General features: G+C 40.5%; 1 protein-coding gene across 10 annotated transcripts in view; it reads left to right on the top strand.

Moving 5' to 3' along the window:
• Positions 1-25,158, top strand: part of inpp5b (inositol polyphosphate-5-phosphatase B) — a 149,565-nt gene that overhangs the window by 45,525 nt on the left and 78,882 nt on the right. For 6 of the 10 annotated variants that reach the window (XM_069895843.1, XM_069895845.1, XM_069895842.1 and 3 more), the window contains 2 exons: positions 19,909-19,996; positions 21,301-21,363. In XM_069895843.1, coding sequence (XP_069751944.1) covers positions 19,909-19,996; positions 21,301-21,363 — 151 coding nt within the window. Of the gene's footprint in view, positions 1-1,051; positions 1,137-13,751; positions 13,840-18,303; positions 18,420-19,908; positions 19,997-21,300; positions 21,364-25,158 lie in introns of those variants that run through there. The other 4 variants (XM_069895847.1, XM_069895846.1, XM_069895850.1 and 1 more) reach the window with 3 other exon arrangements.

Below are 25,158 nucleotides of genomic sequence, written 5' to 3'. Positions count from 1 at the left end.
TGTGGTAGAACACTGTCAAGTTGGACGTGATCTGTCGGAGGTGGAATTGTGCTTCCACTTGCCCAAACCAAGTGCGTGAGCAAAGCGTCCAGAAGGGCGGTAGTTTCATAGCCACTGTGTTAACTGTATAGAGTCTAGAATCGTCTGGCCTCGTTGGGGGTCACCAATTGTAGCGGTAGCTACCGGGGTGGGGGTGGGTGGGGGGGAGGGAAACAAGAACAGAACTACATGCTGGAGTCAGTTTCATTTCCAAAGGTTTATTAGGCAGCCATCAAGTCCCACCCCTGTGTTGGCGGTGATGCGACATCGCAATTGAGTGCGTGTGCACGGCCCTTCTGCCCACGAGGTAAGCAAACCCAGTGGTGCCATCTTGACGCTGCCGCGTCTGTGACAAACACAGAGCCAGCTCGCCTGTGTTGTGATGTGCGCTGCCACAACATATTCAATAAAACTGCAGAAATTATCCATAAGGCTGACAGTTGCTTGAATTCCAGATAACAGAAGTTTTACTATCTATTAGGCAATACAGTTAATGTAGTTTACGTGGACTTCAGTTACGGTTTTAATAAGATCCGCAAAGGGATGGCTGATCCAAAAGGTTAGAACCGATGTGATCCAGGGAAAGTTGGCATATTGAGAGCGATGATGGACTTTATGGGAAAATTGAGTTCCATATGGGATTTGGATGGTTCAGGATCACCTCAATTAAACAGGGATGTGTGGCCACCTACTGTCATGAAGGAAGGGAACAGATTTCTTTTGTTGTCTTCAGAAACTCTGAAGTACATTTCTCAAGGTTGTTTCTGCTGATATTATTGTTATTTCTGCAAACAGTTGCTTGTATGCAGTGAAATTGTTTTATTCCCAATGCATTTGTTAGTTTAATATCTGCACCTCATTTGCCTGAGGATAAACACCATGGCTGTGGTGGATTTAGTTTACCAAATGCATTTACATACTTGGGTGTGCACACTGCCTTTAATTAAGGACAGCTCAGTGATTGATTAGTTCATCCTGACCACTAAGGTTTCCAGTGATGTCATGCAAGCTTTGAATAATGAGGAACTTGTTGAGGAACTGATGGTAGAATGCAGTATTGAACTGTGAAATGTCTGCAGAAGACTCTCCAAGTTCAGGTTGAAATATTTCCCCTTTTTACGTTGGTTGCTGGTGTTGTAGTGGGCAATTTCTTGGACATTTTCATTATTTGTGTGAGTCAGTGCACAGTGTTGGAGTTTGGTTGTGTGGAGACTACTGCTATTTGTGATCGGTGCTTTTGTGACTTGAGTTGAAAGTTGACGAGGATAAAAATTAGTTCAGGCTTGCTTTCAGGAACAGAATTTTTGGGTGGTGAGCATTAGTAATATTTGGAGCTCCTCATTCTGTTTCCAATATACCTAAAATATATATTTCCTGATGTATCAACACAGACAACAGGTCTGGATATCGTGTCTGGCAGTATTGCTTAACATTCTCAATTTTCTGACCCCCAAGAATTCATGAGGCAAAATGATATGCAGAAACTCGCCCCATTTCTATCAATCAAAAATAAAACTCATCATCCAAATTGTGCCAAATTCTGTATTCATTTCCCTGTGCAATTTAATTAATACAAGTCTGTTTTAAAATAATCGGTTTGGTTATTTGTTGATGTATCAGTTGCAAGGAACTATTAAACGGTCATTAATCTATATTGCCATAGCCATTCCTTCCTACTGGTGGTCTTATGATGTTAATGAAAATAGTGTTGGGATCATGTGTATTTGGGATGAAATGTTTCTTCTCTAAGAGCTGAATGGAAAGGAGCTAACGGAGTTCAAGAAATCGTATTGTTACGTGATAACCCACCTCACTGTTAGAAGGTTGTACAGAATAGAACAGGCCCTTCGGCACAGCTTGTGCATGCTGACCAAGTTGGCATTCTGGGATCACCCCATTTGCATCTGTTTGGTCCATATCCTTCTCCGTGCTTCCTTTCCATAAATCTGTCCAAGTGTCTTTTGGATATTGTTATTATGCCATTTCTGCACTTTTCTCTGGTAGCTTATTTCAACACAAACCATGTCCTGAATGAAAATGTTGCATCTCAGGTCCATCTTAAATTTTACCTTTTCATTGTAAACCTCTGTCCTTTTGTTCTAGAATCATCTTCTCTGGGGGAAAAAGATTGTGAACATTCACTTTATCCATGACCATCATGATTTTATAAACCTCCAGAAGATCACTCCTCAGCCTCCTTCACTCCAGGAAATAAAGACCCAGCCTATCCAACCTCTCCCGATAATTCAACCCCTCTAGTCCTGGCAACATCTCGGTGAATTTCCTCTTTACCTCTTCAATTTAATGCTATCCTTTCTATAGCTGGGTGACCAGAATTGTGCACAGTATTCCAATGTGGCTTCACTGATGCTGTATACCCCACCCAGCAAAGGCCAATGTGCCAAATACCTTCAGCACCTTGTCTACCCACTATAACCATAACCATATAACCATTTATGGAGCGGAAACAGGCCATATTGGCCTTTCGAGTCCACACCGGTTCACTAGAACAACTCCGCTAGCTCAAACCTCCCGCTTACCTCCAATAACCCTCCAACCCCCTCACCTCCATGTACACATCCAACCTTCTCATCTCTATTGTACCAGCCTCTGCCACCACACCCAGCAATGTAACTCAGGCACCCTCCACTCTTGTATTTACATCTGATATCCCCTCCAATCACCTTAAACATTTCTGGAAAATAAGCATCTCTACCCCTCTGATCTACAACTCTCTCCAAAGCCTTGCCCCATTCACTGTTAAAGGCCCTGTCCATGTCTGACTTTAATAAAGTGCAACACCTCACACTTAGCAAAATTGAATTCAGTTTGTCAATTTTTCGTCCACCTTCCCAACTGATCCTGTTGTAAACTTAAATATTCTTCCTCATGGCATCATTTCTGTCTGTTATCTTATAATTAAAGGCAAACAGGATTTTTTTAAGTTATTTAAAAAAAAATTAGACATACAGAATAGTCACAGGTCACTTTGGCCCACGAATCTGTGCTGCCCAATTTATACCCAATTAACTTACACCCCCAGTACATTTTGAACGATGGGAGAAAACAAAAGCCCCCTGCGAAAATTCATGCAGATATAGGGATGACATTTAAACTCCTTACAGACAGCATGAGATTCAAACCCTGGTCCCTCTTATTAGTGCTGTAAAGGGGTTGCACCAACCACTATGCCACTCTGCTTGAGTGGCAAATGTGTTGTTTTCTTTCCAATGTATCATACCAAAATAGCTGTTGAAGTTGATGTCCATTTGCAACACTTAAGATGAGGCATCGTTCTTGACTTCCAACTTGTGTGAGTTACGGCCACCTACACTTACGACCGAAATTTTTAAAACTACGTGTCTGTGCAGGTGCAGTATAGTGCTATTGTAGCGGGTGCACAGCGCGGTATTGCGAACCGCCACCGTCAATTCACAGACTTAGCTGACACATCGCGGGCTAGCAATGCTGGGTGCCAAACTATAGCGAGTGGATCAGATGAAGCCCCTGCCTAAAGGCGCAGGGCGCTAATGGCTCATAGCTTTAACCTGTTGGTCCTGTGGACCAGCAGCTGTTCACTAATGAGCACATTAACAGGCAGGGAATAAAAGGTCTGTGTATGTCTGCAATAAACTAGTCTTGAGTTGACTACCTTTGTGTGTGTTTGCCTTTATTTAGTAGCATCTACCGTAGTAGCCGCTACACAATACTCTATAGGGGCATGCGTGCCATCACCTTTCCATAAGCGCACTAGAAACATGGCAAGCAAGAAGAAAAACATATCCCTTGCTGAAAGAGCTGCTAAAAGACCAATGAAAACATTAACTTTGGAGATAAAAATGAAAGTCATTAACCAACATGATCAAAGAAGGAAGGTCAATGATGTTGCACGCAGTCAGCAATTGTCGCATTCCACCATGGCGACGATTTTAAAGGATACAGAGAGAATGCGCGAGGCTGTAAGAGGATCTGTAAATTTGATTAGCGCAATTTTAACTAAGCAACGGCGAGGGCTTATTCACGACATGGAGAAGTTATTAATGGAGTGGTTGGAAAACCTGATTCAGAAACACATGCCACTGAATTTAAAGACGATTCAGATGAAGGCTAGAAATCGTTTTGAGGCATTGAAGGAGCAAGCAAGAGAGGATTATATTGGGAGCTTCACCGCAAATAATGGCTGGTTTAGTAGATTTAAAAGAAAGTACAGCTTGCACAGATGAAGCAGCAAGTGTTGATGAAGGAGTCATCAAAATATTCATTGAAAGTCTGGATGAGCCAATCCATGATGGCAGTTAGCAACCAGAGCAAATTTTCAAAGTGGATGAAAGGGGACTTTTGTAAGAGGATGCGGGAACAAATATACATCCATAAAGAAGCTTGCATGAGGCCAGGATTTGAAGCATTTAAGGAGCCAGTGACCTTTTCACTAGGAACTAATGTTGGTTTTAAGATGAAGCCTTATCTGATTTACCGCTCCGAGAAACCGTGGGCAATCAAATCAGATGAAATGTGACAATCTTTATTAAAACAACTGTACAGTACAGGTACAGTACATATTTACCACAGTATTAAAAGTACTGTATACATATATGTTGAAATTATTTGTTAGTTACTTGTAGGTCATATATTGCGTCCCTTTATTTAAGGTTCTGTCATGTACATGTTGAGAATCATTATTAAAGGTTTATTTGTTGAAAATGTTTTTGTAAAGTTAACTTTATTGAACACACAGGAAACAAACAGGGAAAGATGTTGAATTATTCTCAATTACTCTTCCTCTAAATATATAGACATTCACATCAGACCCAGGTTGGACTCCGATATCAGAGACCACCTATCTTCTCCACGGTATGAGATGAGACAAAAACTGTAACAGTGCAATGAGGCACATCGTGCACAAGGGTCTCCAATACCGGTGACTGCTTCCTTTGCCACACTGTCCCTCACGTGTAACACTTCACAGACAGACTTTCAAACACACTTCCAATTCTCTGTACGGTTCAGTTAATGCGAAGAGTAGTGAAGAAGCTGGTGTAGATGCAAGTGTACCACTTTTTATGGTCACATGGATCCCTGTGGGGCACCAGGAGGTCGATTGGTGGGAAAGGATGAGTGGACAAGGGAGTTACAAAGAGAGCGATGGTTAGAGAAAGCAGAGAAGGGGAAGGAGATATGTCTGGTGGTGGATCACATTGTAGGTGACAGAACTCATGGAGAATGATACATTGGATTGTGGGATGGTCGGTAAGGAAGAGGAGAACCCTGCCCTTGTTGTAGCTGGAAGGGTTGGGAGGGAGGAGGGCCAGAGAGATGTGAGCAGATGCAGGTCAAGTGCTAAATTAATGTCAGGAGAGGGAGATCAAAGTGGTTATATGGAGCCAAAGGATATGGGGGAGATCTTAAATGTTTTTGTTTTCCTCAGTATTCACTAAGAAGAGTTGTGGGAAGTAATGAAAGTAAGCAGTGAGGTCATGCAACATATACAGATTAAAGAGGAGGAAATGTTTGCTGTCTTAAAGCTCATAAGGGCCTAACAAGATATTCCCTCAGACCTTGAAGGGTCTCTGACAGAAATATTTAAAATGTCCTTAGCCACAGGTGCGGTTCCAGAGGATTGGAGGGTAGCTCACGTTGTTCCATTGTTCAAAAAAGCTCCAAAAGTAACCCTGGAAATTAACGGCCAGTGAGCCTGGTGTCAGTAGTAGGTAAGGTATTGGAAGGTGTTCTAAGAGATCAGAGATACAATTATTTGGATAGCCAGAGACTGATTGAGGATAGTTAACATGGCTTTATGTGTGGTAGATCCTGTTTAACTGATCTTATAGAGTTTTTCAAGGAGGTTAGGTGGAAAGGTGACGAAGGAAAGGCTGTGGATGTTGACTACGTGGACTTTAGTAAGGCCTTTGACAAGGTCCTGCATGGGAAGTTGTTCAGGAAGGTTCAAACTCTGGGTATTCATGGTGATGCAGTGAACTGGATTGGACAATGGCTGGGCAGGATGATTGCTTCTCAGACTGGAGTCCTGCAACTAGTGATGTGCCTCAGGGATCAGTACTGGGACCATTGTTGTTTCTCATCTATATCAGTGATTTGGATGAGAATGTGGTAAATTTGCAAATGACACTAAGATTGGAGGCGTTGTGGACAGCAAAAAAGGTTTTCAAAGCTTGCAGATGGATTTGGACCAGTTAGTAGAGTAGGCTGAAAAATGGCAGATGGAATTTAATGCAGACCAGTATGAGGTGTTGCATTTTTGGAAGGATGAACCAAGAAAAGATATACACAGTAAATGGTAGGAGTGAGGTAGAGCAGAGGTATCTGGGAATACAGATACCTGTACATAATTCCCTGAAAGTGGTGACACATGTGGATAAGCTTTTGGCATATTGGCCTTCATAAATTTAAGTATTGAATAGAGGAGTTTGGATGTTATGTTAAAGTCGTGCAAGACATTGGTGAGCCAATTTAGGAGTATTGTGTGCAGTCTTGGACACCTAAATACAGAAGGGATATTATTAAGTTTGAAAGAATGCAGAGAAGATTGACTAGGATGTTGCCTAGACTTCAGGGACTGAGTACAGGGAAAAGTTAAACAGGTTAGGACTTTATTCCCTGAAGTGTGGAAGAATGAGGGATGGTTTGATAGAGGTATTTAAAATTATGAGGGGGATAGATAGAGTAGGTTTAGATAGGCTTTTTTCCATTGAGGGTGGGTAAGATTCAAACAAGAGGACATGGGTTAAGGGTGAAAGGGGAAAAATTTAGAGGGAACATGAGGGGAAACTTCTTCACTCAGTGAGTGGTGAAAGTGTGGAACGAGCTTCCAGCTGAAGTGGCAGATGTGGGCTCGATTTTAACATTTAAGGGAGATTTGGACAGATATATGGATGGGAGAGGTATGGAGGGCTATGAGCTGATTGCAGGTCAGTGGGACTAGGTAAAATAAAGTGGTTTGGCACAGACTAGAGTGGTCGAAGTGGCCTGTTTCTGTGCTTTGTTCTATGGTTCTATGAAAGGGGAAACTTTTTTGTGAAGAAGGTGATCTCAGATGTCCTGGAATGCCTCATCCTGGGTGCAGATGTGGCGGAGATGGGATTGTTGCTCCACTTGGTCTGCTATTGTCTTTTGGTGTCTCTGATGGCCTTGCAATAGTCATTTCTGGTTTTATTGGAGATCAGGGTTGGCCAATTTGAATACCTAAGTCTTGAACCTTGGTAGGGAGTGGATTTTCCAGTTCAGCCATGGTTTCAGGTTGAGGATCACCCAGACTGATGCCTTTTGCATGTAGTCCTTGACCCATTTGCTGTAGAACCTTGTGACAGCAATGACTCAGTCATTTCTGCTGGCAGATGTGTTCTTGAATGTGGACCAGTCAACTGACTGGAATTTAATGCAAAATAAATTGAAAATGTTACAAGATGTTTTTAGTGTAGATAGAAGAGTCTGAAAAAAAATTGTTTTGATCCTATCAATTGCTTTGTTGAAATAATAGCATAATATTAGCAGGTCAAATATAGACGCCATTGGCCTGAAAGGTTAACTCTGTTTTTGTCTTGTTAAGTTTTATTTTGCCACATAATATGTCCAGCATTTTCTATTTTTATTTCAGATTTACAGCACCTTTTTTTTTTGTTTGCTTTACAATTATATGCACAGCATTAGGCTGATTCGCCAAAATATGATCAGAGCAGAAAGTACAAATATCAGGTGCATTTAGATTATTAATTAGCTTATGTTGAAGAGAAGAGTCTTGCATATTCACATTTCATGTGTTCTTAATGCATTGAAAGAAGCCATTCAGTCCATTGAGTCCATACAGGCTCTTGCACCATTCCCATTTCTCCCATTCCCTCACTGTTTCTCTGTGATGAATTCTCCAACAATTTCCTCTCATCCAACTGCACAAATAGTTGATAAACAGATCAAGATGTCTTTGGAATGTGAGATGAAACTGGAGCACCTGGAGGAGACTCTGATGGTCACAGAGAGAGCATGCAAACTGCACACAGACATACTAAGAGATCAGGATGGAATGCATGGCCTTGGATCTTTTTAAGAGCAGTGATGACTCTTAGGGGAAAAATTTAGAGGGAACATGAGGGGAAACTTCTTCACTCAGTGAGTGGTGAAAGTGTGGAACGAGCTTCCAGCTGAAGTGGCAGATGTGGGCTCGATTTTAACATTTAAGGGAGATGGTTCCAGGGTGCATTGAGGAGGTATTGTGGATGATTGTCTCACTAATGACATTGTAGTGGTCTTTGGTGAGTTGCAGAAAGGGATTGGTAAGATGTAATCCTCCAGTTTGCACCTTCCAGGTTCTTGTTGACTTAACCTTTGCCATACCCATTTTTCTTCAGATTAATCTCTTGAATACATCTTGTAACATGGAAGTGATTTTTACACAAATCAGGTTGGACTTGTCAAGTTCTGGAGTGAAGGGATTTTGGGGGAAATGTATCTACATTGAACCGTCCTTTGTGGAGCTGAATGTTGTCCTCTCCAAGTTATTTCTTCTTTTGGACACAGATCCAGCTGACAACCTTGTCTTCACCTCTTTGAAAGTACAAAGAAGACCATTGCTTCATGCCTTAAAAATGTGTCATGGCACTAAATATTTGAAATAATTGACAAATAAAATTAAAATCTGAAAATTCATTGTGATTTTGTTTTTCCAATGCAACAAGAAGTGGAAAATAATTTTAACTGTGGATTTATCAAATAACATAGCTCTTGAAATTCAACCAGGTACTTGGTTGTGAGATATGCTTGCACTAAAGAATGCATTAGAGGAGGGAGTCACGTGATGGAGTAGTGGCCGGACGGTGAACTCCAGCCCTCCAGAAAAGTCGGGAAAAACAAAGGAAAACACAAAGGCACAGAAATAAAAGTTACAGAAAAGTGAGTATAAAGGTGGAAAGAAGATGGCGACAAAAAAAGAAAAATCGAAAGCAACGGTAAGAAGAGAGGAAGAGAAGACAAAGGAGGAAAAAGGTGAAGGCCTTACCTGTACGAAGAGGCCCGCTGCGGAGAGAGAAACCCGCTCCCTCAGGTCGGTAAATAATGGACTACAAAAATGGCTCGCAGAGCCGAGTAAAAGTGCGCAACCGCGCATGCGCATGAAAAAAAACACACCGACGGGAGGGGGGACCAGCTGGGGAGTCGATCTCCACAGCTGGCAACGACAGCTGCAGAACACCTGCAGCAAGAAGAGACCACAGAAGACAATAGAAACAAGAAAGAAGAGGAGGAAAGGGCAACAAAGAAACAACAGATGGTCAACCCAGAGGAGGAAGAGGAAGAGTACAGAGAAATAGAAGAAGAAAAGAAAGGCAAGATAAAGGATATTCTTTCTCTTATTAAAGGATACATGGAGTCATTTAAAGAATGGCAAACACAGGAATTTAAGGATTTAAGAAAAAGAATAAACAACACAGAAGAGAAAATAAATAAAATGGAGATGACCTTAACAGAAATGGGAAAGAAAATGGACAAGATGGAAGAGCGGGCAGTAGCAGCAGAAATGGAGGTAGAAGACTTAAAAAAGAAATTGGAGAAATCTAATAAAAAAACTAAAGAGACACAAGAACTACTAGCTCAAAAAATAGATACAATGGAAAACCATAACAGAAGAAATAACATAAAGATAGTGGGCCTTAAGGAAGATGAAGAAGGCAAGAATATGAGGGAGTTTATAAAAGAGTGGATCCCTAAGACCCTAGGATGTCCAGAACTACAGCAAGAAATGGAAATAGAAAGGGCACATAGAGTATTGGCCTCTAAACCTTCTTCTTCTTTGGCTTGGCTTCGCGGACGAAGATTTATGGAGGGGGTAAAAAGTCCACGTCAGCTGCAGGCTCGTTTGTGGCTGACCAGTCCGATGCGGGACAGGCAGACACGATTGCAGCGGTTGCAAGGGAAAATTGGTTGGTTGGGGTTGGGTGTTGGGTTTTTCCTCCTTTGCCTTTTGTCAGTGAGGTAGGCTCTGCGGTCTTCTTCAAAGGAGGCTGCTGCCCGCCAAACTGTGAGGTGCCAAGATGCACGGTTTGAGGCGTTATCAGCCCACTGGCGGTGGTCAATGTGGCAGGCACCAAGAGATTTCTTTAGGCAGTCCTTGTACCTTTTCTTTGGTGCACCTCTGTCACGGTGGCCAGTGGAGAGCTCGCCATATAATACGATCTTGGGAAGGCGATGGTCCTCCATTCTGGAGACGTGACCCATCCAGCGCAGCTGGATCTTCAGCAGCGTGGACTCGATGCTGTCGACCTCTGCCATCTCGAGTACCTCGACGTTAGGGGTGTGAGCGCTCCAATAGATGTTGAGGATGGAGCGGAGACAACGCTGGTGGAAGCGTTCTAGGAGCCGTAGGTGGTGCCGGTAGAGGACCCATGATTCGGAGCCGAACAGGAGTGTGGGTATGACAACGGCTCTGTATACGCTTATCTTTGTGAGGTTTTTCAGTTGGTTGTTTTTCCAGACTCTTTTGTGTAGTCTTCCAAAGGCGCTATTTGCCTTGGCGAGTCTGTTGTCTATCTCATTGTCGATCCTTGCATCTGATGAAATGGTGCAGCCGAGATAGGTAAACTGGTTGACCGTTTTGAAAACCAAGATCTATTGTAGTAAAATTCCTAAGATATACGACAAGAGAAAAGGTACTGGAGAAGACAATGGAAAAAGTAAGAGAGGGCAACAAACCACTGGAGTACAAAGGGCAAAAAATCTTCATTTATCCAGATATAAGTTTTGAACTCCTAAAGAAGAGAAAAGAGTTCAATACAGCAAAGGCGATTTTATGGAAGAAAGGGTATAAATTTATACTAAAGCATCCAGCGGTATTGAAAATATTTATTCCAGGACAACAAAACAGACTATTCTCGGATCCAGAAGAAGCACGAAAATTTGCAGAACAATTACAAAAATAGACTGAGGGAGGAAGACGGGTAATGAGAGTTAAAATGATCACGATTGATATGGATGTGGGTAAAGACAAAAATAGACTGAGGGATGAAGACGGGTAATGAGAGTAAAAATGATCACGAATGATATGTATGCGGGTAAAGAGGTATAAGAGTGAATAGAGACAATGAGCATACATGAATGTATCTGTACTTAGAGGAAAATATAGATAGTATAGACAAGAATTAATAAGGGAAGGTAATGGAATAGAGAGAATAAGGAGGGAATTAAAAGAGTGACCTTTGTGACATATGAAAAGTGAAATCTTTTCTGGGGAGGCGGGGTGGGGGGAAATAGCGGTCACTGCAAAATCAGTTGACGCTTGCGAGTGGATTCGCAAATCCAAATGGAGAGGGGAGATGTGGTTGTCCGACAAGGGATAAAGGACAACTCAGGAGGTGAAGGGGAGATTGGGGTTAGATAGAAATAGGAGAAAGATAGAAATAGGAGAATAAGGAAAATGTTGGATGTTGTAGAAATGTTGTCTTATAAAGAGTTGAAAATAAGAAAACAGAAATGGAAAAGGAGGAAAGGTAATGATGGAAAAACGGAAAGAGAAGATAAACAAAATATAAAAGGGCTACGCTGAACTATATGTCTTTAAATATTAATGGAATACATAACCAAATTAAAAAGGAAGAAACTACTAAATTTAAATGAATAAATGTATTCCATTAGAAAAAATAACATATAGGTTAAGAAATAATATTGAAATATTCGAACAAGTATAGGAGCCTTACATTAAATACAATAGCGAAAACCTACCGGGGACAAACATTACCTAAGTTGATGGAAGGAGAAGGAAAGAAAAGAATGGACTCAGTAGAATTTCTGGTGTAATTTTGTTGAATGACAACATTGTCTGACTGGCTTAATGCAACCTAGATTGTATACCTAAAATGGATGAGGGGGGGGGGGTGGGGGGGTGGTTTGGGAGGAAAGGGGGGGGGAGAAAAAGTCACTGTATATGTGTGAAAAAGAAATAGTGTATATCATGGCTAATGTGATTTATGGTGTGAAAAAAAAAAAGAATGCATTAGACATGGAGAGAATAATGTAATTCCCTGTTTACCGTTTCTTTATCATATTGTCAGCAAGTGTGCTTATCGTTTGACAAACCTGAAAGCCAGTTATTAAGTATGGACACCCCCAGCAACGCCACAATGCAAAGTTGGCGTCCCCTTGAGTACGTCCCGTTATTACAGAGAACGCAAGTCGAGTATATTCCCTTTAATCACTTACTGGGGGTGGGAGGGGCAGTAGCATTTCTCTCTGCTCCACGAAATCCAGCTTTATCCCAGGACAACAGCCTTTGGCAATGAGATTCATTTCACCAGCACAAACGCGTGGTGTATCCATTTTACAGCATATTTAATACTATTGGTGGAAGATAAATTCCAAGCAATAGAAATTTAAACTCCATTGATGGTGGAGAACTTACTCTATAGTCAGTTCAAAATTTAAGAATTTAATCATAATCGTTTGTGCTAATCGTAGTATTTAATCACGACTTTGTTTCACTCCATTTTTGAAATTTATGTATTGACATTTCAGAAGCATGGTGGAATGCATGACCGATGCTATTTAAAGCTACAAACTAAGATTAATTTCTAAACATTCTAAAAAGACCATCAGCCATCAAAAGTAGCACAGATTGCTTTTCCTACTTGTGTGATCTCTTTGTGACTGCTGTTCCCAGGAACAAATTACTGAGTTGGAGGGATTCAACCAGGTACTTGGTTGTGAGATATGCTTGCACTAAAGAATGAACCCCTGTGAGGTCATTTCTGAGACTCGACTTGCAATATGGAGTGCAGCAGGAAGCATCAGCGTTACTCTACAGCAGTCTTGATTTTTGCCTTACTTTGAGCTGGAAAGGGACTTCCATACATTTCTTCATACGTAACAGTCTTGAGATTTTGAAGGGCAACATTTTGTTACACCACTATCTGCAAAAAACACAACAGCAACTTTCGCCAGTGATGAATTTTTTAAATTTTGGGATTTGCTTGATAATCTAGATTAGAGCTGGGTTTCTGAACTCAATCCCTCAAGCTGCCCTGATGAGGATCTTTCCTGGTCCTCATCTTTTCTGTGCCAAATCCTTGACATCCAATTATTTACAAATAGAATGATAGATTTTTGTAACAATCGCCGGGACCATATTTTAAAAATAACCCTTTTCCTGCGGTACACAGGACAAAAACCATTATTTTAGCTCTGACCCAAAGAGCTCAATAAATGCAGATCAAATGATACATTAAAAGGCTCATAGTCAAAACACAGTATATAAAATGCTACCAACAGCTGCAATACAAATTTACTCAATCTTTCTTTCGTGAGATTACTTTGTTTCTTTCAAAATTATTGCTTTTTTAGTGTTAAAACCGCAGGGTCATCAGAAGCAAAAAGCAATCTGTTGGAGAAATTTACCCTGTCAAGCAGGAGGAGAAAAAGAATTGTCATTGTTTTAAATCAGAATCCTTCATTAAGACATCGACCATGTTCTGACCAAAATTTAAATTCTTTTTCTCCCACTGACCTTCTGAATTCCTGTCCATAAAATTCATGACCTTCATTTGCGCGTTTTTCAGAACAGTGTCAGCTTTCCCTGTGTTTCACGCACTTGAACCGACAAGGCCATTTCAATGTTGTCTTACCTTGTATGCATTGCAAATCCATGCAGTTGCTGCCTGTAAGTATGATCTTTCCACATAGCTGCTAAAGTTCCTCAAGTTTGACGTGATCTACTCAAGTTCTAAAGAAATTGATAAGGACCGTGCTGGAACTGCTCGTTGTTCCACTATCTGAGCTAGAGGTAGTGCACACCAGCTGTTTATGCAGGTATTTTATGTATTCCTGATATACAAAGCTATTGATACCACGCCATATGATCCTTGTCCACTTTGAATGGTCTTGGACAAGGGATTCCCAAGACCCAGTGAATATTTTGCATTTTTTCAAGGCTTTGAACACATCTTTCAATATTTTCCTCTGACCAACCACATGATAAACCCTTCCATTAACGGCATTCAGGATCATTTGTCTGTTGCAGCAATCTGGTATTGGGCATGTGAGTGACATAGCTTGTCCAACAAATCCAACTGAGTGGCCCTGGTGCTGTGGATATTGACCTGTGGTCTAGGAGAGGACAGCATTGACTTAATCTTAATCCTTGCACTGAATTGGGAGGATTTTGCAGAGAGTGTTGGTATTATCTTTCCCATGATTTGTGGATAGTCCAGGTCTCAGAATTGGATAGGAAGACAGGGATAACAGCTGCCCAGCAGAACATGATTTGTGTGTCAGGCCCAAAGTTTTAATCCTCACAGATTTGTTTATTTGTTGAGAAGTGACTCCTGATATGTGAGAAGTGCTCCACGTTTTCCCGTTTCATTGAAAATCTTTATTGTCTCTAAACAGTGTTGTGCAGCTGGGAGTAGGGCAGTTCCATGTAGTGTTTTAGGAAAAGCCTACACTTTCATATGCTTTTTTGGAGGGTAGTTGGGATAATAACCTTCATGCCATCAATGTTCAGGTCAGAATTTCTTTAATCAGCTAATAATTAGAGGAGTGATCCACAGTTTCTTCCAAATGATTGACTCCAAGACGAGTGAGTTTACACGCAATGGTGCTACTCCCTTCATTTCTACTGAAATTGTTGTGTGGTGAAGATCAAGTCCACTGTGCCTTAAGATGGATAGAATCTACTCTGCATTTTTGGAAATGGCTCTGAAATCATGAGAAGGAAAACGATTGAGAAGGATCCTGGCAATGATTTTTCTCTGTGGAAAGCTATAGGAGGATCCTTCCTTAATTCTGTAATTGTTCTAGCTGGGCGTTGCAAGTTTTAGAATTTCAGCAGTAATGCCCAACTATTTCTCAAGATTTGAGGTTAAAGATTCCTTGTGTTGTCACGTTATAATACAAAAAAATGTTATGTATATGATATATTTCAACTTTTGCAAGGCAGAAGAAAGAATCACCATCATAATTGCCTGGCACACAGAACAATAAGAGAAAAAGAAGCGAAAGAGAGTCCCTTCAGAGACACTAATTGCCCATGGATCTGCCTCCAGTGCTCCTGCAGCCTCTACAGCTGCTCTTGGACTTTGTCAGTCATGTGATCAGGCTCGACCATATTGGCTGCTCCGGGATGGAATTGAATGTGCTTTTATCAAGAGCAGAATTATAGTTGAAGATGACTTCAAAGTATTTCTTGAAACAGTCATTGGCTGCTTCTCTGCTCATGATAAAGTTTACCTCCAGTTTTGGGTGGGGCTTTGCATGTTTGGCTCAGGAAAACCAAAGTGTGGCTGGTGGCAAATTCCTAAGGCTCCTGCTGCATTTCAAGTTGCAATCTATTCTTAACGTCATGAGTTTTATTTTGCTCCTCTCCCTTTGTGTGAATGTTTAGCTGTTTCAGTTTCCTTCAGGAATAGTGGAGTTTCTAATCGCAGATGTTGATCTTGGCGGCTCAAGGCTGAGTTTCCAAGCTAATAGAGCAGAGGAATGGTCAGTTCTGTCATTGCTAGGTCTGACCACGAGAGTCCTGGCAATCCAAGCCCCAAACTTCATACTGTAGGGTAGAAGTGTAGTTTCCTTTAAAGTGAGGGAGTTGTTGTACACCAGTGGATTTATAAGTGCATTTAACAGAGTGAGATCTTGAGCCAATAGCAAGGGGACCAGGTTCTCTTGCATGAGATTTAATGTTTAAACTTTGGGGGTACATAATCTAAGGTTCACCCAGTATGTACCCTTTAGTTTTTCTGGGCACATCCACATCCCCAAATGGTCAGGCATTGGATCCTTTTCCCACTGCAAATTAATCCCGATCAGAGAGGCAACTGTGATTCACGAATTTGTTCATGGTTTGTTCAAAGGGCAAATCTCTTATTCTGTTAGTTCAAATGTATGATTATATCTAGTGTCAAATTTAATTACACTTTGCTTAGGTAAAAGTAGATGATTACATGGATGAAAAAATTTAAATAAAATATTCAATATCAAATGCATTTGTACCATAATGTTCCATGCTTTTAAAGCGTTTATACTCAAGATAATGTGGCGTAACTGTACTGATGGCAGTTCTCCCAGGAAGAACAGGGAGCAGAAACATGCTTCCAGCACTCCTTCATGGGGTCCTATTTTCTTCTTGTTATGGCCAGTGGCCCCTTCCTGGTTATAAACTGCTTGAAGAATGGGGCTGGGAGGTTTTTTTTTTACATCTGAGAACCATCCCTAAGACGGCAGTATCCATTCTTGCCAACCCAGGCCACAAGGGTTGCGAGCTCCCGGGGAGCAGCGGAAAAACGCAAGGGAGAATACCACCTGCCAAGGAGATCCCTGAGTGAAGACTCTTTATGGAAGTGGACCAGCAATGGGGGGGGGAATGAAACATGAAAGTCTGTAGTCATTGTTATGGAGGAACTCAGCAGGTCTCACAGCATCCATAGGAGGTTAAAATTTATAACCGATGTTTTAGGCCTGAGCCCTTCTTCAAGGTATTAGAAGAAGCAGGCACGTGACTGAATAGAAGAAATAGTGAGGGAGGAGTACAAACTAACAGACAAAAGATGATAATTGGATATGGAGATGAGGCCAGGAGAGAGGAAAGGTGAGCATTAATTGAGGGAGAGGGGTGGTACAAAAGACATGAGATCTACGTGTTGCATACAGGGAGTTGTTGCGTGCATACCTGTATTCTAACCGTTACCCATACTCATTATCTGAGTGACCATCACAGATGATTTATTTTCAATACCTTTTTATCAATAGAGAAATTCTGAAAAGGCATTCCTTATCTCAATTAACATAGAAAATGATAGGAGCAGGAGTAGGTCATTCGACCCTTCGAGCCTGCTCCGCCATTCAACGAGATCATGGCTGATCTTAAAGTTCAGTACCCCGTCCCCGCCTTCTCTCCGTAACCTTTAATACCCTTATACTGAAGAAATAGATCTAATTCCCTCTTAAAGTATATATCAGCATATTTTTGTTATTTCTATTACGTTGTTGATCTTTCCATGGTCGTCTTCCTTTTTGTCCAATGTCATGCACTACACTGTATTTGATCAACTTCATCTGAATTTATTGTTAACCTCCAGGTCATTCGTAACCAGAATCACACACTTAATTTCTGTTTTTAAAGATAGCATTCAACACAAGATTAATTATTTTGGTTTGGAGTCTGTTCCAAATTTTGAGATGGACTCTTTAGGAGATTGTAACCAGATAATCAAATAAAGCCTAAAGAGATGCTCGGAGTTGATCTGAACGTTGAGATTGTTCTTTGATGCAGTTGAGCCCACCCGTGGCTAATTGAGAATGCATTAATAGTACCACAAACAGTTTGTTTTTATCTCACCCTGAATTTCAAGAGACTTTTTTTATTCAACTTTACATAAGGTGTAATGGGAGGGGTTATGTTTCGGCCAACCTATTTCTGAACTAGTTCTCATTATCAAGCAAGAGCAAGTGGTTTTAGGGTAATCATCATCCCATGTGGAATACTGGCGTAATTATTCTCAATGATGAATAGTAGAAGCAATCCCCCTAGTTACGGGTTGTGGTGTTCTGAGAAAATGGGCCACACTGCAATCTTGCATTGCATCAAGCCTCAGCATCTGCACATGCATCAAGTTTAAAAAGAATAAAATTTCTGTTCACTTTTTTCCCTTATAAATTCTGTGAGAGCGAATGTTATATAATTTTAAAGTCGATTTGAGAATCTTACCAGAATGTCCATAACCATGGGGGTTGATTGTTAAATTTTTAATTGATTTACTCTTCCACAGGAATTGAAAGGCATTGCTCTTTTGCCTTTAGCAGTTCCCTCGCCTTTGTTGCACATTCATGGCATCAATTTCTCTTCAATTCGGAGGCACCTTCACCCATTGCTTAATGCTCAATTTAATTTGTAGTTGTCTTTCCTTTTGCTTTAATACAATCCAATACTTCAGCATAGCTCGTAAACTGATCTTAATTGGAAGGAGTTTTGGATTCTATCATCCTTTGATATGGATATAATTGCTTTTAAGAAATGGGAATTGACCATGCACAACCAAATTATACTTTTCCTGGAATAATTTGACATGTGAAAGAAACGGCAACCCAGCTGTGATCAATCCGTTGTCCATTCCTATTTTAAGGATAATACTGCAGTGTATTCTGAAAACTTTGACATGTTTGTTGCATTCAAATTTCTGCAATTCTCTCCCACCCATGTTTTGCATTGAAGTATCATTGCACCTGTATAACAAATCATTCCTGGCTCGTTACTAATAATGCTTTCCTGCTGCTATCTAGCCCTACCTGTGTACCATCTATTCACTCAACAATACTTTGCACGTACTTTTCTGTCGGCGTCGCTGCCACTGTCGGCGTCGCTGCCGTCGCTGCCGTCGCTGCCATCACTGCTCCCAGTAAGTACTAAATTGCTAAAGGATTATACTGTATGGTTTATTTTTGTACTTTTAGATCTAGTTTTGGTTCAATGAATGGTGCAGATAATATTTTTTAAAATGAGAGGACATTTCATTGAAACATACAAAATTCTCACCAGGCTTGATGCAGGAATAATGTGTCTAAAAATCAAAGATTATACAGCTTCAAAATAAAAAATGACTATTCAGGCTTAAGATGGGAAATTTCTGTGCCCAGTGAGGAGTAAATCTCTGGAATTCTCCACTCTGGACGGCAGTAGAAACTCAGTCATTATGTGGTATTCTCAACAGAAGTAGATGGATGTTTGGGTATTAAAGGAATTGTGGGATATTAGGTTAGTACAGGAAGTTGGCTTTCAGGCAAATTACCTCACTGACAAAAGGCAAAGGAGGAAAAACCCAACACCCAACCCCAACCCACCAATTTTCCCCTGCAACCGCTGCAACCGTGTCTGCCTGTCCCGCATCGGACTTGTCAGCCACAAACGAGCCTGCAGCCGATGTGGACATTTACCCCCTCCATAAATCTTCGTCCGCGAAGCCAAGCCAAAGAAGAAGATACCAGGTACAATGGGTTGAATTGTCCACGATAGGTTTATATTTCTTGGTTCTTACATTATTTGCAGCACACTATATCAGATCAAAACAGTATTTTGTTTTGCACCAATTCCCATTTTCCTTCCTTGATAAAGAAAAATTTTAAATCAGGTGAGTGTTAAGGACAGTGTTCAGCTTTTCCTGGATCCATTTCACTAATTTCACAACTCTCCATTCATCTTCTTAAGAAACTATGGAACGTTTCAGTTCACTTTCCCAAAGGTAACCCGGTTTGATCCATCGAACACTACAGCACAGAAAACAGGCAATTCGGCCCTTCTAGTCTGTGCCAAAACATCATTACGCTAGTAGCACTGACCGGCACCCATTCCATAACCCTCCAGAACCCTCCCATCCAAATAGTGAGCCCGCATTTACCATGCCAGATTGTACATAATTACTGAAATACATTTGGCATTTCTTAGAATAGTTGAGCTTGAGTACAATTTCTAAATGGATTTACATGTGTTAAGTAAACTAATCAGCCATTCTGTTCTTCAGTCTGTTTGTAGCATTGCAAGGGAATCTGAGGAACAACTATTTTTATTCTTTCCTGAACAACTGAGTTTTAATAGCACCATAGGACTCCTTGCAAATTTGAATTGCATTAATTATCTTTGAGGCTCTCGTGAAGTGATGGGGTCACTCTCACCCTCTGATAGCCTCACCCATTCAGTTACCTCTTGTCATAACCTTATAAATCGCAGTTTATCCAGCATGATTAGCTCATGAAGACTAGGGTCAATTAAAGCAAACCTCTTCCCCTTTCCTTTCCTGACCCTGTCAGCCACCCCATCGAACCCATTGCCTTAATGTTCTTGCTAGTTATGCTTTCTCTAGCGTCAACATGCTTTTTTTTGGTAACTTGCAGGTGATTCTGATCTGCTGGCTTTGGAACTTGATCAAGAGAAGGTCACAGAAAAAGAAAAGGACAACAATGTTGATTCTATTCCAGAGAAGTAAGAATCACTGATGCCATGGAGTTGCAGATTGTTTGCATTTTACCTGCTCACATTAATGCTCTTTCCTGTGACTTGAAAAGCCTGTCATGTCCATTCGATGGGTTCCTGAAGGGTCAAATGGAGAAACGAGGTTCCTCCTGTGCCAGATGGCAATGGGAACATTTAGATGACGTGTTTAATGGTTTCTGACTATTGAATCACAAATATACTTTGAATCATTTAGCAGTTACCAGTTTTGTGTGGATGGTCATGTTGCTATGAGAGAAAAGGCCAGGGACCTTTCCTGTAGTCGGGAAATAAGTTTTGTTTGCCTTGTTCCCTGCAACAACACCTTGTATTTATTATCTCTTTTTCTGTCTCCTTGAACATTATGCTCATTTTATTTTTATTGCTCTCACACAGCTGGTATTTATGATGCTGACTGGCAGAGTTTTTCTACAACTCAACAACTCTAAGCATCAAAGAGCTATTGGTTTCCTGCTCCAAGACCTGTTCTCCAGTTTCCCAGTGCAAACTATTTTTCAAAAATATTCTTCTCAAAATGCACCTTAATGATGCTTTAAAAAACACTTTACTCCAGAATCATTGTTTAAAGTTCCACGAGGCACAGACCACTATCTCTTTTTCTGTCTCATTGAACATTATGCTCATTTAATTTATGCTGTTGTTTGTAGTGTATCTTATGTCCTGTGTCACTGGAGCAAATATGAATTTTGATACATCTGTACAGTGGACTTGCATATGAAAAGGTCCCTGGCCTTTTCTCTCATAGCAACATGACCATCTACATCAACACTGTCTAAATAGTGGGCCATTGAAGAGCCCTGGCACTCTTCCAACAGGCAACATCAATATCAACTTGTCCAGTTTTCGTTAATCCACCTCCCCGTGTCTCTTTCACTCACTCACCCCTCCAGCACCCCACCCCCTTTCCTTCCATCAGAGCTATCCTTAGCACTCTGTTCTCTCCCACCATCAGCTTCTTTCTCTTCTGCCCTCCCACCTGTATCCACCTGCTCCCTCTTAGCTATTAGTCTGTGCTCCTTTCCACTCCCCTCTTTCTCCCACCTTTTTATTTCAGGCATCTGCTGTTTTTCAACACAACTGAAACATGGCTGCCTTTGACACAACATAACCTGCTGAGCTTTTCCGGCACTTTTGTGGACTGCATCCATTCCATTGTTCCTTAAACCTGCTTCATAGGTTTGTGCTCCCGGGCCAAACTGCAATTTTCAAGTATGACCTGCTGTTATCTCAAGTGCTCATGATATTATCAAGCAAAACTTTTCTATTGTTTATAGACAATCCTCTGACTTTGAAACATTTTCTGAAGCTTCAACCAGCTCCATTGCACCTGCCATGAGGTACGTGAAAGCAAATCAGTATGGATTCAAATATCGGTGGTGAAAATATTTAACTTGATTTGTTTTTAAGGTTTAGTTTTAAAAACTGACATGTTTAATTGCTTTATTGTTAATGAACATGTGTATTTCCTAATAATTTAATGTTTTTTCCCAATTTTTCTTCAGAAGACTTAATTAATGAAAGGTAAAATCAGAATATGCCTAACTGCATGAAACCATCAAAAATAAATCTTATGAAACTGGTATTGCAATTCTCCAAAGGTCAGAGGTCTTTGTGAGTGTAGGGTGATATTTTGAGATCACCTATTTTTATGTACACAGGAGGAATCATTTTAACTTGGCTGTAAAATGAAATAGTGGAAGATTTAAAATTATGTGAAAGTTCTTACAAGTGAGGAGTACTATTATCGCGAGCTAACAGTGTGAACCTTTTTTTGTATGACTGTCATCAGGTTCCACATGTGGGCATGAAAGACATGTTATAACCTACAGATTTCAGAAAATGCCAACAACATTATGATCCAGCTTTGTCCTTTCTTAATTAGATGTTTTTTTTTAAAAAGCAGAGGTAGAGTTTGATCTGTTGTGAATCTTGTAATTTTTCAAAAACGTTTGGAACGAATCACATCACTGAATCGGGCAGAATAAATGTTTTGGGGATTAAAAAAATAAGTAACGTAGTAGGTTGGAACACTTGAATATTGTTGAAAGAAGTGCTTCTCAAAATCTATTTTTGTACCTCAATCAAAACCTGTAAAATAGATCACTGAATACACATCCTGTTACTGTTTGTTCAAAATTTTTTTCTACAACAGTAGCTACATTTCAAATTTATTCAAATAACTGCAAACCATTTTGGAACTTCCTATGTTTGTAAAAGATGTGTAAATACAAGTTGAACTCTCCTTCCTTCCATCAAAACCGTCTAAATAGTGGCCTGTTGATTAGCCCACAATTGTAATAACTTCAGTGGAGAATGAAATGTCTGAGAAACACAAAAACAGCGGATGCTGGAATCTTGAGTGAACCAAGAGAAGCTGGAGGTTTTCAGTGGATCAGACATCATCTCTGGGTAAAAATATCAGCATTTCAGATCAGGACTCTTTAATAAGACTCGAATGAAAATAATGAGAAAACCGCCTACTCAAATTTCCTGCAGTTATTTTCTTTCTTGTATCTGTTGACTCATGCATTGCTTCTTATGTTTGAAGTGCCATTACTCTGACCTTTTTGCTTGCATGCTCATGCAGGATGTTAGCAAGGTTCTACTGTAGCCAGACACATTGGCAATCATTTCTACAAGCGTTGCCAGAATTATGACTCAAGGGTAAAGTTTTAGCATTCAGTTTTAATGACAACTCAAACCACCAATCTCAAAGAAAGCTAGATTTCTCCTTTATCAAAGCTTCTGCTAGTTGTCTGATAACCATCAACTTTAATGTCATGAGGAAGGCTGAGCAGTTAATGATATTGATGGATTCTCACAGAACCAAAAAAGAAAAACCTTTATAAATAGCATTTTACAGAGAGCTAAATAAAAATTGGAACATGCTTATGTTTAAAATAGAAACTGAATATCTCAAGAAAATGTAAAATAAATTATGTTGCCCGATTTTAAAATTCTTTGCTTTTAAAATTTACCCGGGTTTCAGCATCTGAAATACAAGGAAAGATTGAGCAAATTAGGTCTTTAGTCCTTGGAACATAGGAGGCTGAGAGGGGATTTGATCGAGGTGTTTAAGATAATGAGAGGGATAGATTGAGTTGATGTGGAAAGGCTTTTCCCATTGAGAGTAGGAGAGATGGATACAAGAGGTCATGGGTTGAGAGTTGATGGGCAAAGGTTTAGGAGTAACATGAGGGGGAACTTCTTTACTCAGAGAGTGGTTACTGTGTGGAATGGGCTTCCGGGAAAGGTGATGGAGGCAGGGTCAATTTTAAGAAAGAGTTGGATTGGTATATGGATGGGAGGGGGATGGAGTATGGGCAGAGTGCTGGTAAGTGGGATTAGAGGAGGGTACTTGGATCAGTGCGGACAAGAGGGGCCAAAGTGGCCTGTTTCCCTGCTGTAATTGTTATATGGTTATATGAAATTCTTGAGGGATGAGCAATTCAGACTTTGAGATTATAGACACAGGTAGGATTGGTATGCCATTAAAATAATAATTTTGCACACCATACAATAAAATTCTAAAGTCATTAGGATTTTTGAAACAGTGAGAACAGCTTGAAATATCTACAATTTTTTTCAATGGGACACCCAACAAGGGAAAATGAAAATATAAATGTGAGAAATGTGAAATAAAATAGAACAAACATGTTGTAAATACAAGTATAGTTTCCTGAAAGAGGTGACAGAGATAGACAAGATGGTAAAGAAGGCTTTAGGGATGTTTGCCTCTATTGGTCAGGGCATTGAGTACATGAGTTGGGGTATTGCACTTTCAAGACATTGCTGCAGCAAATCAAGACAATGGTAAGACCATACCTGGAATATTATGCACACTTCAGGTCGCACAGTCATACCAAAGATGTAATTGAGACGGAGAAAGCACAGAAAAGATTCAGGGGGATATGAGACTGGAGGGCTTGAGTTACAAGTGGTGGCTGCATGAGGCTGGGACTTATTTTTCCCTGGAGCAAAGGAGACTGAGACATGAGTTTTATAAAATTATGAGGGATGTAGATAAGGTGAATAGTCACAGTCTTTTTCCCTGGATAGGAGAATATAAAACAAGAGGACATGGGTTTAAGGTGAGGGGGGAAAGATTGAAAGGGGATCTGAGGAGCAGGTTATTCACACAGCGGGTGGTGGATATATGGAATTAGCTGCCAGAGCTATTGCTGAGGCCCTGGCGGATATTTTTGTATCTTTGTTAGCCACAGTCAAGCCTTAAATCAATGGGAGTAAAATTACGAGAGAGAGTTCTGAGAGATGCAATCTGTGCATTTAGAAAGGTAAGGACTGATTAGGAATAGTCAGAATTTGGCATCACAAATTCGACTGTAATTTTTGAAAAGGTGACCAAGAGTATTGATCAGGACAGTTATCAATGTGAATTGTAGCAAGGATTTGAACAGGGATCCACACGGGAGGTTGGTTCAGAAGGTTAGATCACATTGGAATCTAAATTGGCTTGGTGGTAGAAGGTAGATAGTGATCATGAAGGGTTGTTTTGATTGGCAGACTATGATCAGAGGTGTGCGACAGGATAGGTGCTGGATTCACTGCTGTTTATCATTTATACCAATGATTTGGAAAAACAGATGGAGTGATGAGTAAGTTTGGGGATGACACCAAAATTGGTGGTATAATGGATAGTAAACATGTTGTCTAAGGTTTCGACAGGATCTCGATCAACTTGGAAAATGGTCGTGAGATTGACTGATGGAATTTAACATGGACAAGTGAGAAATTATTCATTTTTGGATGCTAATCCAGGACAGGACAAAGAGAAAGAAGGTGATCAATTCTATGGAAGCGCTACTTATTGGTGTGTTGATAAACACAAAGAGTAAGGGGTACATATCTATAATTCAAGGGAAATAGTGAAACATGTAGATGGGGTTGTGAAGAAAGCACATAGCAGTCTCGCCTTCATAGGTCCTTGCATTGAATACAAGTGTCAGGATGTCATGTTACAAATAAACAAGACATTAATGTTGGAGTATTATATGTATTTCCGGTCTGTAGGAATTATGAAATTAAGCCAGAGAAGGTGCAGAAATATGGACAACATTCGAAAGCCATTTCGACAGATACGTAGAGAGGAAAAATGTAGAGGGCTGTGGACC

This window comes from Narcine bancroftii, chromosome 8, assembly GCF_036971445.1.
Source record: "Narcine bancroftii isolate sNarBan1 chromosome 8, sNarBan1.hap1, whole genome shotgun sequence".
Taxonomy (NCBI): domain Eukaryota; kingdom Metazoa; phylum Chordata; class Chondrichthyes; order Torpediniformes; family Narcinidae; genus Narcine; species Narcine bancroftii.
The sequence above is the reverse complement of the archived record's forward strand: the minus strand, read 5'-3'. Positions and strand labels throughout refer to the sequence as shown.